General features: G+C 28.1%; 1 protein-coding gene across 5 annotated transcripts in view; it reads right to left on the bottom strand.

Annotated features, from left to right (window-relative positions):
- Nucleotides 1-6,202: 6,202 nt before the first annotated feature.
- The window catches only part of cher (filamin A protein cher), a 135,703-nt gene continuing 122,416 nt past the window's right edge, over nt 6,203-19,489 (bottom strand). For all 5 annotated transcript variants that reach the window (XM_076534355.1, XM_076534356.1, XM_076534358.1 and 2 more), the window contains 4 exons: nt 14,369-14,562; nt 9,423-9,864; nt 8,627-8,830; nt 6,203-7,917 (listed from right to left, as the gene is read on the bottom strand). In XM_076534355.1, coding sequence (XP_076390470.1) covers nt 7,733-7,917; nt 8,627-8,830; nt 9,423-9,864; nt 14,369-14,562 — 1,025 coding nt within the window. In that variant the 3' untranslated portion in view covers nt 6,203-7,732. The remainder of the gene's footprint in view (nt 7,918-8,626; nt 8,831-9,422; nt 9,865-14,368; nt 14,563-19,489) is intronic.

Below are 19,489 nucleotides of genomic sequence, written 5' to 3' on the forward strand. Positions count from 1 at the left end.
CTCTTTCCCTTCTTTTTATTCTTCACTCTGCGGATAGACAGCCGGGATGTTATCTTTTCTACGGCTACTTCAGCTTTGCATCTTTTTACTCTCATTCCTTCACGCTGATCCACCATTTTAGTTACGATCGTGTAATTGTTGGAACCGTTGTTGTGCGGCGTTAGGTTACGTTCGGTCATTTGGAAAGCGAGGGTAATTGACTTAAATGATTTATTGAAACTGTGACAACGTCTTCTGTTTGAGTTATGGCTAAACACGTGTTACGTATTTATTTAACTCCGTGATCTGAATTTATCTGAAAATGATGTACGTATTGTGTCACGTTGCGGTTGCAGGTATTTTTTTATGGATTAGGTATTTGATGGGTGATAAGAAATTATTCTTATAGAAGTCTATTTCTCTATCGTTAGAAAATATTATAGCCACAATTTTTTGTCATTTGATTTTGTGAGTGTAGTCAGGTTATTGGAAGAGGGAAATAAGAGGGTAATATTTTAGAGTTCATATTATTGTAAACCGGTATTAGATTTATTCCTATAGGTAAAATATTAGTCAATACAAAAAGTGTAAGACTAAAACGGTTTTTTGCTTTGGAGGAAGTGCCCCATTACATGAAATCATATCAGATTCCACTGTTTAACCCTTTGCAATCTTACAATAGGTGATCAATATTATTAAAAAATTAAAAAATTATAATTATATAACTATAATTATCAGTATTATTATAAAATTTTCATAATTACTACTCATTTGTTTGATCAAGAATAAAATTTAATGTACTTAACTAATATTAGGAATAGAATTAAATTAATAATGATACTTCATTATAAACATTGTTATGTTTTTTAATTATGTATGAGAGCAGTTTTATAATATTCTGTAATTAAAAAGATAATATGTATGAATGTCAATAATTCACATCTTTAATTTCTTGTATTATGTAAAATTAATACTTGTGTCCTTATTGCAAATATAATATATATTAGAACAAATGATAATAAAAAATACAAGCGCACAAGTCAACAGTATCAAATTACACTTAAAATGATTAATGATAGTACGAATTGATTGCTTGTCGCAAATATGTGTTTAACTATAAATATTCGTTAAACAAAATGTTATTGCAAATATATTAAAATAAAGTAAAATTGTGTACCTTTATGTTAAAAATAAAGGAAACTGCATAATAACATTGAAAAAATAAAATATGTTCTTTGAATTTAACTGATAAAATAAACAATTGATTTATTGGTCAAAACTGTTTAATTATTATTGACTAATGTGAAATAATTTTATGTAGTGGAGTATTTACATTTTAAGTAAATAATAGATTGTAAATGGCTGAAATAAGTTATGTACAAAGCAATTTTGTACTATGTACATGGAGATCAGTGCATTTAATAGAGTTTTACTAACTCAATTATAAGTTGGGTGCGTACGCGTTATTGACTAATTGTAAAACAGCGTTTACTGAAGGTTAGGGTTATAAACACGTGACTGGATCAGAGTGTGTAACTGTAGGATCTCGAAACTACTTTGCCATTAGGCATGCTTTAATACAATTATTTAAATATTCATATTGTAATATTTATATATAGTTACATAATAATATTTATATTATATATTATTTAAACGTATTTTATAGCTAATAAAGCTATTAAATTTGTAAATTTCTCAAAGATGGTTTGTGTGTGTACATACTTACAAATTGTAAATTTGGAAATCAGCCCCTGAATCTGCGTCAAGTGCCAACATTGTATAAAGATCATGGCACTAGTTAAAATTATTTATTATAAATAATATATTATTTATTGTTCAATAAATAATAATAAATGTTATGCAATAAATAATAAGTTATTTATTAATAACAAATATACATTTATTAGTACGTAGATAAATTGTCACTAGTTTAGAATGTAAAATGAAATTATTTTGAGCAATTTGAATAAACAGAAATAATTAAAGAATAGAATTGTTAAGAAAATTTTTCGAAATGTGTACGAAGAAATATCAAAGAATATCTTATGTATACTTTCATAATTGACTTATTTTATTTTAATCTATTTTTTATTTTATTTTTAATCTAATTATTTCTAATCTAGGTAGTTGTTAAAAAATCTCTTTGTTTCAATGCTAATACAAGAAATTAATAATGAATATTGAAATTCTAGTTTATAATAGTTATTATCTCAGTTATACAATGCAATTTATACAAATTCAAGGTAGCATGAAATGGTAGCATTATTGTAAAGATAAATATAGTTCATTTAATTGTCTTTCAATTAATATTATTATTACTGTACTTCTAATATTAGTGGTTTAAGAGTCACATAATAGAGGTATGTTTGACCCAGAGCAAGAATACCTTATATGTATAACTTATATTTGAAATTATAAATTTAGAAAGTAATATATTTTAAAATTTTTACTTTTTAAAATCCCAAATTTCTACATTTTCAAATTTCAAATTTGAGTTCCCAAATAACTAAGCTTGTATTTCCCTTACTTCAATTTTCAAATTTTCAAATTTGTAATTTTCCAAATATCTGAACTTCTAGATCTTTATTTTTAAATTCCAAATTTTCAAACTTTTTATTTTTTTAATTTTCAAATTCTTGACCTCCCAAATTTTTAACCCCAATTTAAAATTTTTAAACATTGAAATTTCCAAGCTTCTAATTTTTAATCCCTGAAATTTGTAAATTCTTAAATTTTTTTATTCCTACTGTTCACCCTTCCAAATTTTCGAACCGTCAAATTTCCAAGTGTTTAATTTTTCAAATTTCCTAATTTTCGGCTTCCTAAATTTGCCAATTATCAAATTGATAAATTCTTAATTTTCAATTTTTCAATTCTCTAAATTTCGAAATCTCTAACTCCAAATCTTCAAAAGCCATTCATTCATTTCTCACGTAAAATTTTAACACTAATAGTAAAATTAATGACACGTGATTCACCTAAAACAAAAATTCTAATTATCTCATTGTCACATTAATAATAGATATCAATTATGATAAGAAATCAATTGTTTCCTTTTCATTCTAATTTATATCATAGGTGTATTGTACATATTAATTAAGAAGAAAATTCGACTCTCAATTTTTTCGATAATTATATATTTTGATAAGTAAACTATCAAAAATTTTTAGTACAACTCATTTTTAAGGAACCATACTAAACGACCTGTAATTCTGATTATTCTGTAACTTTCATTATTTAATTATTACATACATAAATTATTTAAACCATTTGTTATATGCTGTGGCAAGTATATTGCATAAAATAATACACTCTAATATCACATTTCGCTAAATATAAATAATAATAATTGGAAACATTTCTTATCTTTAGTAACTACCGTTTTATGCTGTGTCAAATTTACAAGGTTATATTATTTTTCATATACAAAATAGTTGCTTATTATTTACTTATTAGTATTATTAATTTGTGAGAATTTAAAGATGCATCCTTTTTAAACTTGAAAAAATCATGCAATGAAGGTCATTAATGTCATAACATTAGCAATGATTAATGTCGTAACATGACATAAATAAATATGTAATTAATATACATACTAAAAAGTCATGTAGTTCCTTTTTCAAAAAAAAGAATGTTAACAAAATATTAAAAAATTCTATGTAGAATACATACCTCCTTAAGGGGTTTAATCCTGTAAGTCAGACATGATTTATGTATTACCACGGTAATTGTATTTATCAAGGGATCTCTTATCAGTGTAATAAATAAATAAATTAATTAATAATCAGATACTTTCCTACTGTCAGTTACATGATCCCCACTAGAAGATAATTTGTCTTCACCTCATCAGTTAACTTATTCTCTTAAAATTAATTTGAGAACAAAATTTTTGTAAGCATATATGTATCCAGTATAAAGAAAAAATATTGAATGTTGTTACAAAATAATGAAGGCCTTTCTGAGATAATAAATTGCATGAAAAAAAATATGACACTGTTTTTGGTTCAAGCAGAATCTGAGAGTTTAGAATTAAATGAAGTAAACTGGGATATACAGTAAAACTATTGGGAATGTTTTGTTAGTAACTGAAGATTAAAATATAAATATTTACAAGTTTCTGTCTTGGGTTAATTAACTAATAATTTCAGTAATAATAATATAAGGGTATACTAATTAAAATTTCAATTACTTTTGGAACTCTACCCTTTGCTATCATTAAAAGTCTTTTTTCTATTTATACTGTTTACACTAAAATAATATTTAAAATTGTTTGCTATTTTTTCTCAAGATTTATCTAATTTTAAAGTTTCCACAGAAAGACCTCCTTTTTGTAAAAATTAAATAAATCTTGTACTCTGGATGCTCAGATAAAAAGTATAACAATTGATTTTATTAACTAATTAGTCTATAATTTAATATTTGAATAATTGAAATATGTTATTAGTAAATTAGTAACTTGCTATTCCTATTACTTACTAAATTAGTAATGATTAGTATGAGTTAATAAATAATTTTCAAATAAAGTGTATAACAATACTACATTTTCTATTTTTCAAATTTATCTAAAATTAATTAGACAAAAATAAATATAAATAATTCACCTAATATTGTTCACCATTTCTGTGAATACTAGCACACTTTCAATATGTCAAAAATGACTACATCAATTTAAAATTAAATCTTGACCAAGTCCCTCATAATAATTTGCAATCTGACATCATCTCAAAATTAATTTCAAATTACATTAAATTTATATTTCCTATAAAAAGACAAACAAGTCTACAGTTTACTTTTACTACATTTTACTTTTTACAGCAAAGTCTTTTTACTATTCAGTGCATTTTTATCATTCATTCTGTATAACGTTACAGAAAGATACACCGATTCGCGTTTCATTGTTCTTGGTACATCATTTAGAGCATAATTATTTGAAATTATACACGCGATGCACAAACGGGTTGCCATAAATTTCTCACCCCTTGCGATAACAGGCACCTGCGTGATTATTCATGGTTACAGGTGCGATACACCTAACGATGACAAGTTACGGATCGTGTTCTTCCTGTTCGACGCTAATTTATTCAACAAGAATCAGCCTACCGTTCAAGCTTTCATTTGTTTGTACCTTCAGCTTTGACGACACCTTGTTTACATCAGTCTGGATTACAGATGGCAATGCACGATAGCAAACACTTTTCACGGGAAACTTTCGTCTCTTAATTACTACAGTGAGTGTATATTCATTTAGGTTTGAATAATATTTAAATATTTTGCAAATTATCAGATAATTCCTCTGCGTTGATGATATCAGAAAGATATTGTTACAATATTATTATTGCTACTGATGTTAATTTGACAGATATTTACTGTAATATGATTTTAAAATCTTTGGATTCATTTAAAAATAAAATGTTCTCAGATGATGCATGTGATATTTCAGAACTGAATATTAAGGAACAGAATTCAAATTAAACAATTTGAGAAATCAGTTAGATGATTTCTTTTAGAAATTATAAAAGTGAAATAATACAACTATTTATGTACAATAGTAAATATTATAATAATGAATTAATTGCTCATTTTTGTTGCATAATTTATAAACATATATGTAGATCCAATAAATAGCAGGTTATCAATATTATTTCCAAAAATTGATAAAAAATAATTATTTCCAAATTTTATGTTTTCTATGCACTGATAAATTTTATTATAATTCAATTTTAATTCTTATTCCTGAGTAACATGTAGTGTAAAGATTAATACATCCCTGGCCAAAAATATGGAACTTCTTTATGCAAAGTTAGAATTACCAACAGATAAAAATGGACATAATTTCCTGCCTTCAGTTTGAACGTTTTATAAATTATTTCCTTACAATTCCTTCCTAACTTCATTAATCTCTTTAACTTGTAAATTCATATATTACAAAACTTCCCAGACTTAAAACATGACAATTTCATAAATATTTTAAATACAAAATCTTATATTACTGCTTTTCAATATTTTTAATCATATAATTATATATCCTAACTTTATTTCAGATTTGAGTTCAAAATTTTGCTGTCAGAACCTAAAAATAAATTACTGTTATTTATTTATAAAATATTTGCTAAACATTTCTGAATTCTTGCCATTAATATACTAGGATTATATTAACATTATTAACTGAATTTATAAAATAAAATAAAAATTTCTCATAAGAAGAAAAAGCACACTCGATGAGTCATTAATAAACATATTGTTTATTTCATTTCTTGTATGTTTTATAATAATCGATGCTTTTAGTTTGCACTTTTTTTCAATATAATTACATTAAAGTGACATATCACGCAGTAGAGAGACTAACAGTACACTTAGAGCACATTTTAATAGAATAATAAATTTATCTGAAACTAGAATGGAAGGCACAGTTGGTATTGTTTTTTTTTTCATAGTTTTTCAAACACAAGTAATTGACTTATTTGTCCTCCTGACTTATGAACTTATTTATATCATTTTCATGTTGGTCTAATATTTAGTCACCCGATGAACACGGATACACTGGCTACATTATTAACAATGACAACGAGGTTACATATATATTCTACATTTTATGTTTTTGCTACATTTTTATTGAAATATGTGTTTGATTCAACCATTAACACTTTTTTGAAAATGAGTTATTTTGTTATGATTGCTCAAGTACTTTTAACGCGTTAACTAATTAAACACACGGTCTTGAACACTTGTTTAGGCTTAAAATTCCTTTTCAATACTAATCACATAAATACATATTTAGTTATATTGATATGAATTACTAGAACTCGTATAACAGTTAACATAGTTAATATATGTGTAACAAATCTCATATGTAGTGAGTATTTCAGATATGTGTGTTTTATTTAGGAACGTGTCTTTCAGAATAATTTTCTAAAACATTTAGGTTATTTTAATTAAAAGATACATATAACACCATATCACAGAATTATTCTTTTTAAAGAAAAATATTCCTAGTGCTTAGAACTAATACTCAAATGATAGCATTGATGGTATTTGCTTTCAAATAAAAATAAAAGATAAGTGGCCACTATTTTTCAATTATCATAACAAAACTTTCCTAAAAGTATTTACAGTTTAATGAAACACATATTTTAATCTATTAAATAACGTGGTTTCGTTGCTGTCGTTGTACGTCAGGCGATTAAATGTTAGATGAGGACAATATAAGCTATGGGGACAGATATAGACACAACTGACAAAGCTTGAAACTCGCGTCTAAAGTGCTATTCTACGGAAGAAGCTTATTTGTACTTCGACTAGTATCTTGAATGTTCAAATTCCTCTCAATGTAACACACAATAATAAAGTAAATAGTGGTAAAACAATTCATACTTTTACTTCCATCGTTTCAGCATTCATAGTTTCATATTTATATGGTTCTTATTTATTTTTTTTCTCTCATTTTTCACTAGAACCATAATTGACACAGTAAAAGATCTCAGAATAAAAGTGAAAAATTGTACGAGCAGTTAATTTTTGGAAGAGGACGTACCAACTTCCGATCGAACTTGATAAAATGATTTTTAATTACAGGAAGACGAATTTTTGTGATGAAACATCGTGTATGTAATGTTTGTGTCGCACGCGTTCCATCATATAAGAATACATTTTATTCAGCTAATGTTTAAAATAAATAGATGCTATAACGGATGATCATCAAGAGTTTGGCCACAGTATTTCGTTTTGTTGTTTCTCTTCGCAGAAACGTTTTCGTTTACACTTCGACCTTGTACGGCGACCCAGGAATATGGTCATCACCCCACTTTACGATAACTATGTATTCTCCTCGTTCTCGAACCATATAATTTACGGTGTAATTATTGCGTCCCGTGTGCTTCACAAACACCTCGTCGCACGGTCCTTTAGGTCCATACACACCAACGTACAAAATGTTCTGGCCTGTACAAAAAACAAATTATTAAGGACTCTCCTACGTTCACATATTTCAATAACAAGGATTCAAAAGTTTGTTATTCATTATTGATAACATAAGAGATAACACAATAGGACAAAATAGACATTTGTAAAGTTAAATTCAGAAATTATTAGGCCACCTAATTTAATACAAGATATTGGTTTGTGTGGTTGCTTCTGCAATTAAAACAATGGACTTAGTATAGGGTATTTAGTAAATTTACATTGCCAAATTTATAATTAAAAAATTACTTAATATTTTATAGTTTCTAACCTTAAAATTATGAAGTTTGTTCTATGTCTAGCTTAACAAAACACTGAATTGATTATGTCTTTTAATATTATTTTTAATATAATGTTGTTAATATAAAGTACCTAGCTTCAAGAATATGATTCTATGACTATATTTATTATTCTTTATTTCAAAAATTTCCACAATCAATATTATGTGTTAGATTAGGTTAGACCTTACAATTTTTATAGACCTTGAAATTTACTATAGAAACACTTGAGGTTTCTTATGAAATTCAGTGCAAAAAGTAATTTGCTACTAAGATAAAAATATAAATTTAGAAATTACTCATGAATAATAATAAAATTTTTGAATAAAAATGTAACAATAGATTTTAATCAAAATGGGAAGAAATATATTTAATAGTTTACTTATAGAAGTATATTATTAAAAATACTTTACCGGCATCGCTACAATTAACAGTGAACTGATTCTGTTTTCCTAAGTATGCTTTCTTTAGACCCATTCCTTTGCTTGTAACTTTGCTAGCATCAGATTTGAACAGGGGTAAAACTGGCCCGGTTTGTTTCGACTTTGAAACCTTTTGAACAGTTTCGACGAGGATTGAACTTGATTCTTGTGCGCCTCTTTCTGCTAGATCCTGACCTACAATTAAAATTGATGAGATTATTACATCATCTTTTTATAATAAATTCTGTGTGATTTCTTTGACAAATTTGAAAAACAGAAGCTTATTGAAATTACTTATACACATCTATGCATTATGTATTTAGATAAAAATATAATAAAATAGTATTATGTATGCTGTGTACACTTGAGAGCCATAATCAAGTCGAGATTTTCTATAATTGTACTTGGATGTAATTTAAAAAGCATTTTAAGGCACGAAACAATATTTTATCAATAAAAAAAATTATTATGTAAAACTTTGTAATTATAATTCATATAATTCATCATGAATCATTTTATAATTATAATTTACGTAGTTCATCATAAATTATATATTATATTATAATACATGTAATTTATCATGAATTATGTTGTAGTTATAATTTGTGTAGTTCACCATGAAATACTTTGTAATTACAATTCATATAATAATCCATTTGCATGTAATTTTCATAAATGTCCTCTTTCAATTAAACCATCCTGTACATCATTCTAAACATCCTGTACATAATTCAGTATGTTACCGGATATTATATATAAACCTCTTCATTTTGATAACAATACTAACCAGTACATGGAACCTTAAACGGTGAACCAACGATGTGGTATCCATTATACTTGATACTGATGTAATAATCACCAGGTACCAAAGGCGTGTACCTGACTTTATAACCCTCTTCAACTTCCGTACAGTCCATCGCAACTTTACTTGGGCCATCTATGGTCACATTAAGTGCTCCACTTCCGGCGTTACAAGTGTCGATGATGAAGTCCGTTTTCTGGCCAGTTTTGATTTCCTTCAAACCATTTCCAAAGGCGTTTATCGCAGCTGGATCGGCATCGACTTTTCCCACTTTGATACGGAAGGGACTGCCAGTTATGTGAACGCCATTGAACTTCACGTGAATATTGTGAATGCCATTTTCTCGCGCCATAAATCGCACAGAGTACGTGTCGGTGTCGATGGACTCAATGAAGCAATCATCCTCTACTCCGCTTGGTGATACGATCTGCAAAATGGAAATAGTGTAAGCATTTTCGTGATACTAAGGTTTGGATAGTATATGTTTGATCTTAGGTTGAGGTTGAGATTGATAGTATATGTATATGTTAATAGGTTATTTTCAGGGCATTTTAGGAAGAAATTAAGGTTAGGAGAAGGTTAGGGAGAGGTTAGGAAGAGATTAAGGAGGGTCTATGGAGAATCTAGGGAGAAATATAGGAAAGATTTAGGAGTTCTAGGAGATTTAGGAATTTAGATTTGAGGAAAGCTTAGAAAGAATTTGAACATAGGGAAGAAACTAAAATGGAAGATCTTTGTAATGAAAGATCTAAGAAGAGTCTAGAATAAAATTAGGAGTTTAAGTTAAATACAAAGAACGGAAACCTAACCTAGATACCAGATATCTAGAGTAAACCTAACCTAGACATAAGAAATCTAAAGAGAGTATAACCTATACATAAGAAAGCTAGATGGAACCTAACCTATGCTCATATATTTTTTCTAATAAAAAGAAGTCTATATTCAGTTAAGAATTGTAAATATACAGTACATTTTGCGTTATATTGCCACATAGTTATGCAAATGGAAAATTCTTGGAACTAATAATACTGAAAGAATTAATTATCAAAATCCACCAGCAGTGTGACAGTATATGATTGCTATCATCAAAGTAACTAGTAAATCTACCTATGGTGACCATGAAGAATGTACCATCCTGTATGAATTGCTATGAAGAATATTAAAAAATGTATTGCATAAAAAAAAAGAAAAAATTTATCTAGTGAAAAAATAAGCTTTCTAAGTGATACAAGGATTTATTTTTCAAAAATATTATATCATATCATATCATATGTCACTAAATAAAGTATATTAATTAAGGCTTTCATTCAATGTATTTTATGTATCATGTAAAAATTAAATTTTTTGTTAACACCTTATATTGGGATTTGGAAGCAAGGTGCTATTTAAATAAAACACAGTTGTTAAATTTAAAATTTGAAAATGAAACAGTGAACTCTTTATATATTCTTTTACGAGATGCGTTCTTAAGACGTGCGCTATTCAGACTAGTCCTCGGACCGTTTTTTCTCGTGCTCGAGAGGTCCCACGCTTCATCTACTAAGTTTCCATCGAGGGTTCAAATCGGATCAGAGTCGGGTTAGAGTCGGGTTTGAGTCGCGGGTTGGAGTTGCGGCAGGGTTGAACATTACCAACTGCACAAAGTCAACTACCATATTCTGACATGTAAAGCTGAGCAATATTAATTTTACAATATCAAAATAACATACAAAAATTATTTCTCAAGTTACAAGATCACCGACAAAAAGTAATAATAACCTCTTCTACACCGATTAATACAGCACGTGATACACAATGCAATTTGGATTTGTTATGTTGGCAACACGAACTCGACTCTTGTCGTTTCCACCGAACCTCAATTGAACGCTACCCTAAAATTTTGTAGGGTAGAGTTCAACTAAACCTTTGGTGTTTCCACCGTAAAAGCGCTCATCCCAACCCGACTCTAACCCGACTCTGACCCGATTTGAACCCTCGATATACTTTTGTATATCTTAGCATGCTTACATTAGAAGGACCGTCTTGAACAACGCAGTTCGTCGAGTTTCTAATTAAACAGGATGTTTATTCCTTGACTTTAAATAAACTATGAAAGAAATAACGTGGGATTGATTTTTGTATATTCCAACACCTTACGTAAATGTTGATTCATTATTACTTAAGAAAGAACAGTTATTTTAAGTTCCTTTTGCTGGAAGTATTACTTTGCTCATGTGCTTCATTTGATGCAACCGAAAAATTTTGGTTTAACAGTTGTTTTCCTACAAAAGTTATTTGAAATCGTCGAAATGAATCATTCGATTATGTGACTGGCAACATGTGGCGAAAACCCACGCAGTATGACACAGCATCGTTGTTTCACAAGAGGAAGTTATTTACAGCGTCCGCTTTTCGCAAGGACTCTGTTACTAAAACTGCGGAGGTTTCCAAGAAAGATGAAGGCTCTTGAAAAAATTTCATTAAAGAATTCCGGATGTCCGACGATAATTCAACATGTTTCTTATACTTTTGTTAGAATATATTTCGAGCGGTGTGCAATGACAGAAGAGTAAAAGTTATTCTAACCTAAACACGATTAAAAATAAGCGTAATGACGAAGAGGTTACTTCCGTCGTACGCTATTTTAGGTATTTACTCGAAATCACATCACTTGAGTTCAAACTATTTGAATTTCTTTGGGATAACTGTTTTAAAAGTATAAATAAAATAATGTGAGCTATTATAGTAAATAAAATGAATTCCAAATAGCAATTATAAGAAATAAAAAGAACATCATATAGCAATTATAATAAATGAAAAGTATATCATATAACAATTATAATAAATAAAAAGTACATCGTATAGCAATTTTAGTAAATAAAAAGAACATCAAAAAGTAATTACAGTAAATAAAAATTTCAAAAAGTATTAATATACTAAAAAAAAAGACTATTCATTTATTGATAAATTAAAAAACGTACACATATACAATTTCGGTATCCTTAAAGAGGTCAAGTTAAATATATAATTAAATTTGTACGAATGCAATAAATTATAATAACCCTACTAATCTTGAATAAGGTTAAATATGTTCAACATAAATGTTGTTAGAAGATGAATCTTATTATTATAAGATCAAACAGTAAACACACCGTACATTTTCATAAAATAATGAGGTATATACACCATACACTGTCATAAGTCAACAATGTAAACATACAGTATGTTATCATTAGATAACAAGGAAAATATATTCACGACATTCGTGTAAATTCGGCATAATAGTTATAGTTGAGTCAAGATAAAACGAAGTCGTAAATTAAGTCCCTAGAAAGCAACATCAATTAATGTCATGACACTAAGATATACAAGATGTTTCGCTTAAATGTGTAATTCAAGTATCAATATAACAGGCTAGAAATTTTATGGGGAATTAGGCAATGTATAGACAGATAATTATGTGGGGAATCATTTAGGAGTTGTAGAACTGTATATCATATACAATTTTCATGAAATATAAATATTTAAAAAATACGTAAGGGTAATGGAATATTGACTTCCTTTCATGAATTTTATTATTAGTAATGTTACTATCGTTTTTTAGTGTATTTTCTTTATGAACACTTTCAGACCCAACTGTGTAATATTACACATTTAAAAAATGTGGACATTTGCAGATGTTTTTCTGAGATGGAACATCGAGTGTTATTAAATTTAATTAGTTAATAAATTCTACTAAAATTTGAGATAAAGAGTTTTGCATATTTTTAATGCATAAGAAAATATACAAACAAGTAAATTTAATTTTCAGTATAATTTCTCTTCGTTTACTTCTCTACATCTTTTGTTCTTATGTTTATTATTCTGAGTTAAGAAATATTCATTATTAATGCTTATTTTAAGTTAAGTAATCGCTCCTTTTCAAGTTTCAAATTATTGAAATTTCAAGATCAATGCTGACAATCCTTTATATTTGCTACAATTCGCTCAAGTTGCATCTACATTGTTACATTCATAGTCGTATTTGCACTTGACACACTTTGCATCGTACTAAAAATATCAGTTTGAAATACAGTTTGGAAAGCAAGTTTCTAAAATATCAACTCAGAAACGAGGCGTCGATTGAGAAGATTTCAATTCACAAGAACACCATTGTAAAATGTACGTTACGGCTTTCCAAATATCCTGATCTTTCATTCAATATAACAAAACCTAACTTCATAACCAAACTAACCTAACCTAATAACTTAAAAAGCAACTATAACCTAACCCTAAAAGAGGACGTAATACACATCTGTGAGATCAGTGTATCATAACAAAAAATATACCAAAATGTAATCTGATAATTGAACTAACTTAATTCAGTAACCTAAATGGGGCGATAATATATTCCTAGGATGAATGTATCATAATAAAAAATGTACTAAAACAAAACCTAAAAACTAATGTATAACTTAATACTAAAGTAGAGTTACTAAACCCTACAGGATAATAGTACAAATTCTTGAGTTTAGTGTATCATAATAAAAACTATACAAAAATCGAACTCAATAATCAAACTAACCTAAACTAGCAATCTAAAATTCAATAAATAAAACAAGATGTAATACAAATACCTGAGGTCATTGTCTTGTAACAAAAACTATACTAAAGCTTACCCTAATAATCAAACTAACCTAACTTAATAACCTGAAAACCGATACCATGCTAAACCTAAAACAGGAAGTAATACACATCCCTAAGCTCAATGTACTATAACGAAAACTATATTAAAACCTAACCTGAAAATCGAACTAACCCAACCTAAAAACCAATACCTAACCTAACCATAAAGGCTACCTAACCCTACAAAACAACAATACAATACCATGTAGTAAATAAAAACTTGAATGAGTGTTTGAAAGTTCAAACTCGACAACGAAAATAAGTTTGAAAGAGAAAATGAATGTTACCTTCGCGTCTAATTCACCCTTGGCGCCATTTTTACGAACGAGGAAGGTTGCCGGTTTGTCGGGCTGCACATCGGTCTCCGGAAATTGCGCCACCTCGAGCTTATGGGCATCGCCCATCGCCGGCGATATATAAACCTTGTGCGGCGAATCGGGTATATGTTGATCGTTGAACTTCATTCCTACCCTGTACTCACCTGAAAATTTAAAAAATCGGTCAAAATCAAAGGTCTGTAACGATCAACACACCATGGACCAACCATTGTTTTCGGGCTCGTTTCCCGAAAGCATCAGCTGCTTGGTGGCAGTGAAGACGCTCATTGTTGAAAGTGCTCATTCATGCATTATAATAAAATGTTTCGTAACCGAAGATGTTTTTTCGACAGGGGAGGTAGAGGGGAGCATAGAAGGAAAATAACAAGAGATAAGTAAAGAGAAACGGAAGGAATGAAAGAGGAGCAAAGAGAAAGTAAAGAAAGAGGATAAAAGGATGTGATGAACCGAACGCAAGCCGAACGCGAATCGCTATTTTCCTCGGCCTGATTCTAACTTGTGATCTCGATTCGCCCACGTTTTCTCTCTTTCTCTCTTCGAAGGAGTACTCTCTTCTTCTCTCTTTCTGACGCTTCCCTCATTTGATGCACACCGTCCAAATATAACGACCACACTAATTCATGTCCAGCAGCGTGGCCCACCAAAATATGAATCCACCTTAGACGCAAATATAGACGATGGTATTTTTGGATTTGAAGAACAGCGACGGTCCTTGTCCGCTGTTGCCCGAATATGTGATGCGACATCGTCTAGTTCCAAATATTTTAACGTCGCGACACTTCAGGTTGCGTTCAGAGAATCTCTCGATCATTTATGGACATGGTTATGAGTACGAAGTTAACGTAACGATGTACAGTCTGGGTGGGTTACTTTGGGGTGAAATATGGGATATAAAGGGTAGTTATGTAAATCTAAGCAGTTTTTCAATTTTGAATTTGCAAGACTAGAAATTTGAATTTTTGAATTTTTAAGATTTTAGGTGTTTTTTGGTTTTTCAAGTATTGAATTTTTAGATTTGTAAAATTTTTAAATTTCTAAATTTCAAAATTACTAAATTTTCAAATTTATAGATGAGCAATTCTCCAAATTACTGAATTTCGAAATTTATAATTTCCAAAATTTGAAACTATCCAACTACTAAATTTCTAAATTTGGGAATTCTTAAATTTGTAAAATTTTAAATTGTCAAATTGTTAATTCTTCAAATTTTCAAATTAACAAATTACTAACTTTTTAAGTTTGCAAATGACTAATTCCCAGATTATGAAATTACAAAATTTATAAATTTGTAATTAATCAGTTCCAAGATTACTAAATTTCTGAATTTTCAAATTTGCAACTGGTTAATTCCAAGATTACTACATTTTTAAATTTCTAAATTTCCGAATTTCCAAATTCCCAAATTCCCAAATTTCAAAATTTCAAAATTTCAAAATTCCCAAATTCCCAAATTCCCAAACTTCCAAATTTCTAAATTTCCAAAACTTCAAATTGTCAAACTGTCAAATTTCCATATTACTATATTTGCAAATTCCCAAATTTGCAATTTTCTAAAATTCCAATTTTCCAAGATTTCAAATTTTTAAAATTTTAAAATTGTGATGTTAATAGATTTCCAAATTTTCAAATCTTCAATTGACCAATTCTCAGATTAATAAATTTTCAAATTTCCAAATTTTTAAAATTTAAATTCTGAAACTGCCAAATTTCCAAATTTTTAGTATCTTTAAATCTCAAAAATTTCTAAGTTCCATAATGTCAAATTATTAAATTATGAAATTATCAAACTGTTATATTGTCAATTTATTGAATTTTTAAATTTCCAAATTTCTAAATATTTAATTTCCTAAGCTTCTAAGTCTACAACTCTCTAAATTCCCAAACTTCAAAATTTGCAAACGACCAATATTCGTCTCTAAATTTTCAAAATTTCAAATTGCCAACTTTAAACATTTGAAAATTTTCTCAATTTAACGTTCTAACAAAGTACAACAAACTATCAGTATACTATAGTCACGAATTGAACTATAACAATAAACAATTCTTGTAACTGACAATATTCTAAGCCATCCAAAAAAGTTGTAAAAAATATTTAAAAAGTTAATTTTAAATATAAATTATTTTTATAACAGAAAAATAATCTGAATTTTGTCAGATAATAATTTTTGCCTATTTTGACCACATAATTATACAGGATGTTTCATTTTAAGTAAATTAATGTATATAATATACTTTATATTTAATAAAATTTAATATAAAGTGTATATTATTTAAAGAAATATTGAAATTAAATTAACCCTGTTTTGTCAAGAACATTTTATAATGTACATAAATTATTTTCTAAATATGTTTTACACAGAATTACACATTTCTTTTTACACTAGTCAATTCTATAAAATATTTTACATAAAAATTGTAGTAAAACGTAATATAAAAATATTAATTGTTTGCAAAATATTATAAATGTAAAATTCGTAAATTTAATGACAAAGTATTTCAGGGATTGTTGATTTCATTGGTACTGTAGTCCATTATACTTTCAGACAAATTATTTTGGAAAGTTTGTATTTCTTTTTTATCCTTTGCACTCGAAGGTAATTTGACTGATTGCAAACAGTAACTTCAAAACTTAGTTAAAAAGTTAAATGAATTTTTTTGAGGTTATTATTTCTCTACTAATAATTTCCAGTATTGTTTGTTTCACTATGTTTATACGTCACACGTGTCATATTATATAATCAGTTAAAAAATGCTTACTTCAAATTATTGTATTAAGGTGAAATGGGGTAAGTGCAGACTGGTTTTTGTAAAGTTGGTATTTAAACGTAAGTATTTTCAGTCAGCTATGTAAATACTTAACGCTGTCGATATCGAACGCGTTGCACAATTATTACTATTTAATTAATATTGACTAGGACCTTAATTTTCCTTGTACATTTTGATTTTGATAGGAAATTGTTTAAAATGTCAACTACTCTGCACTTTCCCCGAAAATGGGGTAAGAGCGTAACTTGAAGTTAAATACTTTGAAACTTTATTTCATGTACAATGGGGCAAGAGCAGCATTATTAACAAATCTGCTATAAAATGCTTTTTACTGCGTTATGCAAATACTCTATATTGTAAACAAGTACTCTTAGCTGAAATATAAAGGGGGATATAGTGAAACAAAACAAGGAAACAAACATACTAAATGGAGAAATTTCGCTCATCTTGTAATCAAAATAGCCTGTATACGTATTTGCCCCGTTTATGAATTTACCCCACTTCACCTTAAATAAAATGGTGACTGAGAGTTACCTCTCGAGCACGAAGGGTTAATTATGCATTATTATGCATTAGTTACACCTTGTATGTTTTACTTGTGCATGTACTGAGTTACGGATTTAGACGAGTATAGATAATTTAAATCATCCCTTTTCTGTGCTTAAAACAACAATGGACGACACCTGCACAGATGGCGCCACTAGTGGTAAAAATATATAATTAATGTTCTCTCCATCTCAATGTTTAACCAAACTAAAATTAAAGTTACAGTAACTGTCCTAATCACTTCGGTAAAATTCGTAAATCATATCAGACTATTAATTCATTAAGAAGCTAAATGACTGAGTTGCAGTGTTACCAGGAACTGCGTAGACAGCTTTCACGACTACATATTCGTAAAATATCGTTTCCATTTGGATACTATTTTCGTATGTATAAAACGCGACTAATGAGAATATGGAAGGACAAGAAACCACTATTTCAGGTACATGCACTCGTTATTATCGCTACATTTTACATGAATCACTTAAATGTGATTTACTATCGTGAGTTGACATAGGACAATGTTACATATCTGACTAAAATATACGTAGATCTTTGACGTTGGCATACATCCACGGTTTTATACATGACGGCGGATATTTAAGCACGTTACGGAACACTTCACGACCGGTTTTCATTACTGATTCTTTTGATTTATTAGTCATAGAATTAAATTACTTGGTTTTCTTCGCTCGTTTGATTTATGCGGCAAGTTCGTAATTAGACTGCGAATAGTTCACAATTATATATGCAATGTAACATTATACATATAGGGTATTTGTGCATTTTTACTAAAATATATATTAGAAATTTTTTAATTAAAAATTGTTTACTTTTATTCAAATTTGATCACTATTTTATTTTGCATATAGAAATTTTTGAAATTTATTTTATTGTAAAATAATATGTATAAGAAATTATAATAATAACAATAATGATAACAATGATAGTCATTATGATTTCATACTCATGATAGTATTCATTATAATTATTATTACCATTACGTATATATACATATATGCGTATAAAATAATAATATTTCATTAAATTTCACCTACCATCCTACATCTTAAATACATTAATATTGAAATTCTTATATCTCCAATTTGATTTATAAAAATAGTTAAATTAATAAAAATGATTAAAATGATTAGAATCCTCAATTAGTTAAACTAAAATTTAGTGCTACCTAATTTTAAAATAGAAATTGTAGTATTTCTTTTTAATAGGATTTTGGAGTTTAAAAATTTTAGAATTGCAAGTGTCAGACCCCTAAAGTTTGGAATATCAAAATTTTTGAACCTTGAAATTTTAGAATTTTGGAATTGCAGAACTATCTTGCTTTAGAATTTTGAAGTTTCAAAATATTTGAATTTTAGTGTATTTGAGACTTTAGTTCAAAATTTTAGAAATTTGAAATCTTTTGACTTTTTAAGTCAAAAGTAAAACTGAATTTGTGTTAGGTTAGGTAAAGTTAGGTTAAAATTTCATCAAGATAGAATCAGCTATCAAAGATGCAACTATATAAAAGTGCAAAGTGGTACAACAAAATGTAATTATACTATTTTACTTGTTGGGAGTGCCATTCACTGTTCAAATCCACTGTAAATTATTTGAACTTTACAGACTCTTTTTTATTATAGCACACACTATCATAAAGTCACCTTGTCAATACTTAAATACTTTCCTTAATATATCTAATAAGATTGACAATACTGAAATATAATAATATATTAAATTACTATAAAAAAATAGAAAATT

This window comes from Megachile rotundata, chromosome 8, assembly GCF_050947335.1.
Source record: "Megachile rotundata isolate GNS110a chromosome 8, iyMegRotu1, whole genome shotgun sequence".
Taxonomy (NCBI): domain Eukaryota; kingdom Metazoa; phylum Arthropoda; class Insecta; order Hymenoptera; family Megachilidae; genus Megachile; species Megachile rotundata.